The sequence below is a fragment of the Fulmarus glacialis genome, unplaced genomic scaffold, assembly GCF_000690835.1.
Source record: "Fulmarus glacialis isolate BGI_N327 unplaced genomic scaffold, ASM69083v1 scaffold19802, whole genome shotgun sequence".
Classification (NCBI taxonomy): Eukaryota; Metazoa; Chordata; class Aves; order Procellariiformes; family Procellariidae; genus Fulmarus; species Fulmarus glacialis.
Genome location: NW_009200007.1, coordinates 53,381 through 63,219, shown reverse-complemented (window position 1 = coordinate 63,219; position 9,839 = coordinate 53,381). Strand labels below are relative to the sequence as shown.

At 34.6% G+C, this 9,839-nt stretch overlaps 1 protein-coding gene across 1 annotated transcript in view; it reads left to right on the top strand.

The window, feature by feature from the left end:
- Positions 1 to 212: 212 nt before the first annotated feature.
- The window catches only part of LOC104073603 (dystrophin-like), a gene marked incomplete at its 3' end in the record, with an annotated part of 62,710 nt that continues 53,083 nt past the window's right edge, over positions 213 to 9,839 (top strand). The window contains exons 1-5 of the mRNA XM_009573446.1: positions 213 to 389; positions 1,926 to 2,081; positions 4,480 to 4,650; positions 7,058 to 7,240; positions 8,806 to 8,940. Of these exons, the coding sequence (XP_009571741.1) occupies positions 213 to 389; positions 1,926 to 2,081; positions 4,480 to 4,650; positions 7,058 to 7,240; positions 8,806 to 8,940 (822 nt within the window). The remainder of the gene's footprint in view (positions 390 to 1,925; positions 2,082 to 4,479; positions 4,651 to 7,057; positions 7,241 to 8,805; positions 8,941 to 9,839) is intronic.

The following is a 9,839-nucleotide window of genomic DNA, read 5'->3' as shown; positions in this document are numbered from 1 at the left end:
ACAAGTAATGTCTGGAAAGCATAAACTTGAAAGCCAGAAAGTTTCCCACTTGTAGACACATTAAACTTGGGCAGAAATGGTCAGAGTGCAGGCTAAAGAGTCGATGACAGTCCCAGATAAAATTGGTTTTGCTTGTTTGTTGTGTTTGTATTTTTCAGACAGTTCAATAATCTTGAAATTACATTGTGATGAGTTTTAGTCATAGTGCCAGGATGAATTACACTATTGCCAGTCAGGTTCTGTGCGATGCAATAAAATGTCTTTTTAATAAACAGAACGACACTAAAACACTGAAGAAGTGGATGGCTGAAGTGGATGTTTTTCTGAAGGAAGAATGGCCTGCCCTTGGTGATTCAGAAGCACTGGAAAAGCAACTCGAGCAATGTACAGTGAGTATTACCTGCCTGCTTGGCAATTATTTGATTCTTCTCTATGAGCCTAGCTTATACAGAAGTTAAACAAATGATTACTGTTCTTAAAAATAAATTGTTGTAAGGGGGTTGTCTTCTGCAATGTATTTGAACCTCCTGCATTTCCTGGGGTTGAAGGAAAATTCTGTTAAAAAATTGGAGACTTTAAGACAGAGAGGAGGCATACAGCGACTGTATCATTATGTATTTATAGCAAGAGCAAAACATCAGAGAGGATACTTGCAGCAAATAATAAGTTAATAGCCCCTTAAGATAACTGTTCATTTACTTTGTTGAGTTTAGAAACATTGTACGTGTATTTGTTATAAGCTGTATAATCTGTGCCAGAAGATCTTTCTCTGTATCTGTTATTCACACATGACTTACAAGTTCTTCTACCCGTACCAAAAGAACTTGCAGGTATTGTGAGTTATATCAATTTTTTTTACTAAACTTACAAGTTCCAGGATTTTGTCCCAGCAGAGTTTTAAAGCATCATGAAGTATTGATACTTTCCTCACAGGGTTTACAAATTCTTCTGCCTGTCCCAACAGAGCGTGTAAGTGCAGTGAATCTTGTAATCCATGATAGTCCCTGTCTATACGTTCAGTGGAATTTACAAGTTCTGTAAATGTTCTGGCAGGATGTGTAAATATTATGAAACGTATATATTGATCTTACAGAACTACAAGCTCCTCAGATTTTCTCTCTTACCCCTTATTTAAATAAAAAATGATTATAAATTACATAGGACAACTCTTATCTCTACAATTTAGTAAGTTACATGTAACTCTTTTAGAATCTGTCACCTGAATTTGTGAAGAGTTTGCACAAATATTAGCCATTACTGTCAAATATGTAATAAAGCTACCAAAATCTTCATCATCTTTTATGTATTTACACTTCCAGCCTTCTCCACTGTGTAGGAAGCCCAGGTAACATCTGCAGCATTGAAGAAGGCCTTAGGAAATAAAATTGGAAGTGTCAATTTAGAACTACCTCAGGGCTTAAATAATATTCAACCACAAATAAAATTCTAATAACCAGACATAACCAGAGAATGTCACCATTCAGATAATTTTAAGTTACCAGGTGAATTACCAACCTAAGGGTAATGCTGGCATAGTTAGTAAGATAGCTTCACAGATAATTTTCCACCGTTATGATGGGATGCTCTTTTACAAATGTGAATAAAAGATCTAGGCATTGTAATAGATAGAATATATGTAATATAACATTATATATGTGTATATATATAATATATACATAACATTTGAAACTTACATAATATGTATTTTGCAAATTAACTTTATCTGATATAGCATAGCTTACCACATTACAGCTGCTCATTCCTTTTTTATTTATTTTCATAGTTAAGTCTGTTAATTGTGTTCATTTGACTGGAGATCTGGACCAAAGACATGTCAGAATCTCATGTAGACATGTTTTGATAGGAATAGCATATCTGAAAATTTGTGTGAATGCTGCTTGCCTAATCTTCTGCTATTCCTTTAGGCTTTAGTAAATGATATCCAGACAATCCAGCCCAGTTTGAACAGTGTTAATGAGGTTGGGAAGAAAATGAAGAGTGAAGCAGAGCCAGAATTTGCTTCCAGAATAGAGACAGAACTAAAGGATCTCAATGTTCAATGGGAACACATTTGCCAACAGGTATCAAGTCTCCCGCTGTGTCTGGCTCATTTTAAATTAATGATCAGGTTTCTTATTGGCAGAATTTGTCGTTCTGTGCATATCCAGTAGATATGAAACTGAATTTAGACATATCTGGTTCACATTAATTAAACTTCTATTTTAGAAATTTTATTTAGTGTGTAGCAATACATGTAAAGTATATTTCTTTATATTATAATACAATATCTTCTATTTTTATAACAAAGTTATATACTAATACCTTAGATCTTAACAGCAATGTAATTTATGGCTCCTGCAAAATTAGCTTTCTGAAAGTGGTATATAGGCATTTGCCAAAAAATCAAGTTCTGTATTTAGTGTTACATTTTCTTTTGTGTCATTGTATTCACATGTCATTACTCTAGATGAAATAAGACACTAAAGCAGTGAAGAGTTCAGAATTCAATAATTTGGAATTAAGAGCATGTGCACATATGCATGTGTGTAAATTACAGTCTCCAATGGTCACATGAATGTGAGAGAATGGGGCACAACAAGAAAGGACAGTTCTTTTATTTTAAAGACATCCTTAATAAATAATATTACAGATTAATGAAGCTAAAAATTACTATTATTTCATTGATGACATTTGGATTGTCATTCTTTATGATGGTTCAAAGGAAACATCTGTCATGTTGTATTACTTTTACCTTTTTTCCTACTTGCTCATTCTGTTGTCTAACTTTTTTAACGTATATTTGCATAATAGTAAAACTATTACCTTTCAGGGTGGTCTAATGTTTTCTAAAATTATTATTCTTCACTTTACATGTGAAAAATAGCCTCTGTATATTTTTCTGATAAACATAGTTATCAAAAAAGTTGATCTTTGAAACCTGTAAGACATTTTATTGATCCAGTTCTATAGTCTTTCCCCTTTGACTAATGTGGAGTTTTTAATTGCTTTTTTTTGTAATATTAATAAGTTGGATATCTTTGCACTTCTCTCACAGAAATTTCAAGTAAAGCCTTATGAGTTTAGAGGTCTGTTACAGTTTTCTTCCGACTTCCCTGAAAATCTGCCTGTAATAGTTCTATTCAATACACAGCACAAATTATTGCGTCTCAGTGGGCATTTCTAACACAACTTCTTCAGTAATAGCTATCAAAACACATGAGTAGTAAATATAAAAAACAGTTTGGTCTGTGGGGTTTTCTTGAAAGGATTTGGAAAAGTCAGCCTGAGTTGATATACATGCAGTTAATATGACTGTGAGAGCTAACAATGGGCATTCACATACTCTTTCCAGGTGATAGGAGATTACCCTCTCTTCTGGTGCTGTGACTGAGGAAGAGGCAATTTTGCAGGGCTGCATATAGTTCTGCTTTTATACTTGTTGAACATCACCTTTTTATTGTTACTCTGTTTTGTTCTGTAAAACAACATTTATGTAGAACAACATTTATGTTTAACAGCCAGTCCTCAAGGATGAGTAATGAAACCAGTAACAGTCAGAAACTAAGACCAAATACTAAGACACAATTCCTCCTGATGTTACTGAAAATAACATTTCCTGAAGTAGCATCATAGTGCAGGATGTTGGAGTGATCAGCTCTGCAAGCCCAACTCTGAAAAATGGCACCAGTGCAACTAACTGTTTTTGTTGCAAACTTCTTTATACCATTGAAAGGTGGCTCAGCCAATGGCTCAATCGGTTATGGACAATTTTGGTAGGTTGCTGCACAATTCATAGAATCCTAGAATGGCTTGGGATGGAAGGGACCTTAAATATCATTTAGTTCTAGTTCTATACATGAGCTATATAACATAAGTTATATGACTGCTATATAGTAATTGGCAAAGAATTTAACAAAAGTATTTTTCCCTTTAAGATAAGTAGTTTCTTCCAGTAAGATATTCCTTTTTTACATACCTATTTTTAGGATATACACCTTTCTGAGAGATTCAGTAATGACTTCATCAGTAGAAGAAAGATATGCATATTGCTTTATTCTCTAGCAAGTTGCATTCAAACTGATTAGAAGGTCATCTGACTTTATAGCTCAAGAGCCTCTGGTTTCATCCTTGGATGCACTTTCAAGGTCTCCTGTGGTTGGTTTTTTTACATCTTTTAGAAGATAGTCCCTGGGTGATGTTTTTTTTAGATGACCTCAGCATACAGTGTAGAGTCGTGTTCTAGGATCATTGAAAACTCATTCTGCACAGCAATGACTTGCCAAAAAAAGGATGTATACACATATGTCATATTTTCTTGATTACCTATTATTAATATCTATCTAATTACTTGTTAACATCTGCCTAATTACAGCATTGTTATTAGTATAGGATTTAATTTGGTTCTTTTCAGGCTAAAATATTGTCAAGTCTGAACAGTAGCCTTGCTTCAAGTACCATGTAATGTTTTCTTTCTTAAAGGCCTGTGCTAAAAAGGCAGCATTAAAAGGTGGCTTGGATAAGACTGTGAGTCTCAGAAAGGATTTGTCAGAGATGCATGAATGGATAACACAAGCTGAGGAAGAATATCTGGAAAGAGATTTTGAGTATAAAACACCTGACAAATTACAGAAAGCTGTTGAGGAACTGAAGGTAAATGATGAACTAATTCCTTCAGCTATGTTTAAAGTTCTTTTTGAAGCTTTTGTTGTAAAGAAAGTCTAATTTTTCTTTTAGAAAGGTGCCTTTTGAGGTCCACTTCTTAGTCTAAAATTCATAGTAGGCAGCTTGAAGTAATTTCTATTTGGAATACGTTAGAAGATACTTAATCTTTCACAATACTGCATTGCTTTTTTTCCCCTCTTTGCTTTATTGGATACTTGATTTTGATGCAGCTTCAACATTCTCTTACTTAAGGAATAATTCCCAAGAATCAAGTGTCAGCAGCAGTTAACTGATAGAGTAAAATCAGTTTTATGTCTTCTCTTTATATTAGAGAGAGAGAAAAAAAAAAGATTTAGGACTTCAGGATGCATGTTGGTATGTGCTAAGTATGCATGATTTATTATTTCTTTAATATAGCAATATAGGAACACCGTATTTTCATCTCAAGCAAATAATGTTTCTTTCATGTGGGATGAATATGGCCTTTGGATTTGTGATACATGCTCAAATATACTCTTGCTTAGCCACTGGATGTGGGCTTGATTTTTATTTCATAGGTGAATTGTTTGGCCTGTGCTATTCAGGACATCAGATTATATAGCCTTAACAATCTATCCAACACTTTGTTCGCAAACTCTTCATTGTCCATAGAGTTTTGCCAGTGTTTGAGAGTATCTGACAATGCAGCTGATGATCTCTTTATTTACTGACAGAAATGGCTTGATGCCAGTCAGAATATACAGAATATATGGAAATACATGGAACAAGTTCGATTCATTGAGACAAATATATCAAAAGTAAACATCTGCTCTAGAGATACAGTTCTTTTTCAGTAATTAAATAACAAAACTTGAATTTATACATTGCACTGCATAATAAAACAGCTAAAAATGTATAGTTTTAGACACAACCCCCATTATGGATTTCCTAGTGAATATTTTGTACTTCCAGCTGAAGTACAGGTATGTTCAAACTGTGACACCTCGACCTATGCAGATAACCAGATCATTTGTCAAGCATCCCTTCACCTGCTCCTGGTCATCCTTTCCCTGAAGGCTTGCAGCCACCTCTCCTGTCACACAACAGGCAAAATCTGGACCAGAATTCTTTGTTCATCCTGCAGCCCATTTCTTCCTACAGCTAGGGAAGAGGGAAGCCAGGAACAACCTAGTAAACTTTCTCTGGCAATGGCAGCCTGATCCCAATTATTCTGGTTCATGGACTTCCTCAGGCCCGGAGAGAATGAAGCTTGTTGGGAACAAGGTTTTGTTTTAATGTTTTCGGGCCAGAGAGTTCTCATCTTAAATTCCTGTGAAGACCAGTACACACTGATGACAATGTGTATACCATCACTCTGCTTCCAGTAGTGATATGACTCCAGTCATAGACCATCCCATCGTAAGCACTCAGAGGAAACGATGCTAGGTATAACAATCTTATATCTTATTAATGAGACAGCATAACAAGGGAGAGTAGGAAAAGGTGGAGGAAGAAAGTTGGGAATTGGATTGATCATTTGTTATGGTTACATAGGCTAAAACCGAGAAAAGGTGGCAGGTTGATGGTTCCAGATCAGTTACATAGGATTTATTAATTATTGGTTTTAATTCACCATCCATTTGTGGTTCTCTGTGTTCCTCAGATCTTTATATTTCCTGTGTCTGTCCTTTGTTAAACTTCTCTGCCTAGGGTCTAAGACAGAAAGTGCTGTTTGGGAGGATGCTCCCTTTTCATTTTGTCCTCTCTTCATGTTAGGTTAATGTTCACTGACGGTGAATAATAGTGCTGATTTTTCTATCTCTGTAAAATGAAAGAATGAAATCAACATTAATGCTCTGATAAAAGTGTGAAATATACACTGAAGAAAAATTATTTTCTCAACTTATCTTTAAACGCAGGTTAATGACAGTGGCAAGGAGAGGAAAATCAGTCAGAAGTATTTTCCTTTTTTTCTGTCTTGCTGCTTGTGATTGTACCTTTAAACCTGGGTACACGAATTTGTAACACCACAGATTTTTTTGTCATTTGTGGTTCATAAGGCATTATGGCAAAGGTATTTGGAGCATTTCTTGGAAAAAAAAAAAAAATACTGAAATATTTTACTATTCTGAGAGCTCCAGAAATCTACATAGTTATGAGAAGATGTTAAACTGTATTGAGTATCATGTATTGGTAACAAAATGAAAAAAAGTTTTTTGCATGCATTCCAGATTATGTCAGAAAGTCTGGGAATTAAATGACTCTTGAGGGTTTTTTTGTTGTGGGGTTTTTTGGGTTTTTTTCCCTCTGACAGAATTGTGTCAGAGAGAATTATAACAGAGTTATTAGAAATAAGTTTCCTTCTTAAACCAGGACTAGGTTTTTTTGTTTGTTTGTTTGTTTGTTTGTTTTTCAGAGAGCAAAGGAGGAAGCCATGCAGAAAGAAGTGAAAGTGAAGCTTATTGCTGACTCTGTGAATAATTTTATAGCAAAGGCTCCACCTGCAGCTCATGAGGCTTTGAAAAAGGAGCTTGATGTTCTAATTACCAGCTACCAGCGACTCTGCAGCAGACTGAATGGAAAGTGCAAAACTTTGGAGGTTGGATATCTTGTCAGTCATTGTATTTATAGCCCTTCTAACTGCAAAAGTAAGGTAGAGAGCAAAGATGTATTATCATATGGGATCATGCGTAGCCCAAGGCTGTTCTCACTTTATGAGCCATATACCAAATGGTATGAGCCATATACCCAAATCTTTTTTTGAGAATCGTATATGCTGGAGAGTCATATTAAAAGAGAAGCCTCAGACATGGCTCTTAGGTGGGAGACAGCAATGGCTGCTCAGGGTTCTTATCCCTCCTGAGATTAAGCCAAGCATCTGGCTTCTGTAGCAACCCTGTGACATTGTCTTCACCAGCTCCTCCAGGCTTCTTTCTTCCACGGCTAAGGATTTTGATTAAATGACCCTGAAGCTGGACGGGTCGTGTAATCTCGGTGTGGGAGCAGCATTTGATATGCTGGCAAGCTGAATATGTCTCATGCATTTTGAGTTGACCCTGCCATTTTGGCCAACTCCATTACAGATTCTTGCCATGGGACTATTTGCATATTACACAGTGGTCACAGTGAATTAGGTATGATTTTTTGTTGTGAACTAATTTACAAGAATTAACTTCATACAGGACAATTATTTACCTGGGTAAAATTTATCTCCTCTAAATTTCACTGTGGAAAATTAGGTGTGCAGTCTAAGCTGGTAATCTATATTTCCCCTGATCATTGATGATGTTGTTGTGTGGTAACATCCCTCTACAACCTCTTCCTAGACCAGACACTTATATTTGATATGACCAAAGTTAGGTGAGATGAATCGCACTCTGGGAAACTTGATCTACAAACAGCTTAATGCATCCCCATAAAGTTGCTTTAGCTTCTACTAACAAAAAAGAAACAATGAAAAGATGATTTATGGAGAGTTTAAATGTTTTGCTTGTGTATAAAGTGCCATTTTTAGCTGCTTATTTAAGTATCTTCAGGCACTGTAAAAATAAAATATTAGACAATAATTTAATTCCAGGAGAATAAGAACATAGTTTCATTTTACAACATTATGTTTAGTACTCTAGCACTTAAGTGGTCTATAAATTGCACTAAATGTAGTTTAGAATTAATTTCCATAGAGATTTCAGTCAGAATTCTTGAAAGCTGTGTTTTCAGACATTTTAGGAATCTGTGCTTCAAGTAATTAATATACAGAATATATAAACAATCTAACTACATCTTGTAATAAAGACAAACTTCTAACATGAGTCTTTAAAAATTCTGATTATTTGTATATTTATATATTACAAGAAAATTTTACAGAAAAACATATAAAGTGGATAATTCATGAGAGAGAAGATTCAAGTTGTGTTTTGCAGAAGTGTTCACTTTTTCATGTTATCTTCTGTGGTTTTGTTCTGTTTAATCAAGTTGTTTTGGTTGTGTAGTATATTTATTTGGAACATATAAATACTGGGAAAAAAATCAACTATATGGCACCGTAACCATCAGATATCAACCATATTGTTTTGGGCATGAAGCCTGCAATGTTTTCAATGTTTTAATAAGTGAAAGTTAGCTGTGAGATTTTCAATCTCAATAAACATTTTTTTTTCTCATCAGGAGGTATGGGCATGTTGGCGTGAATTATTGTCATATTTGGATGCAGAAAATAAATGGTTGAATGAGATTGAACTGAAACTTAAGGCAACTGAAAATATCCAGGGAGGTGCAGAAGAGATTTCTGAGTCTCTAGATGTAAGTGCTGAGTTAAATAATATCAAATCACATGTATTGATAAATTGTAAATCACATTACATTCAAAACAAACTATGAATCAACATTACACATGAGCAAGATGCAGAATATTTGGAAAGTCCTATGTTCTCACTTGATTCAACAAATGAGGTTTTGAATTTGAATCCACCTAAGTGAAACAGAGTAATTAAACATGTTATGCCTGATGTCATAGACAATCTTTGGTGACAGTAAAATACATGTTCTTAAAAACCATGGCCTTACTTAAGCCAGTCAAAAAAATGTTGAAGACTTCAGAGGGAGGAAGCTTTCATCCTAGCACTGCAACTCTGTTTATTATTACTTAATTTTTATTCATGGAACCTTTCAAATTTGTAGAAATTAAGTGAATACTCTTAGTGGATCAAAATACAAAACTTTACATTCATAATGCAATTTTACTATTGAACTTCATCCATTCAGACACTCAAGCAAATTTTTTATTTTTAAGTACACAAATACTCCCACTGAACTCATTGGGCATAGTCCACGTTTTTAAAATCAAGCACCCAATTTATTGCTTTGTGAAAAATCTTTCTTTGTTTTCGGTAATAAGTAGTACGGAACATTTGTTGTCAAGACATGGGACACTGATATTTTGATCTTTTCTCTCTACTTTTATTGTGTATGAAATGTGAAGTTTCTTTCTTACATTTTTAAGGGGAATTGTCATTGCTCTGTAGAATCTTATTTGCAGAAAGGAAAACAAACTACTTTTTTGACCTTGTTTCAGTCTTTGGAACATTTAATGAGACATCCAGAAGATAATCGCAATCAGATTCGGGAATTGGCTCAGACTTTAACTGATGGTGGAATCTTGGATGAATTGATCAATGAGAAACTTGAGAAGTTCAATACTC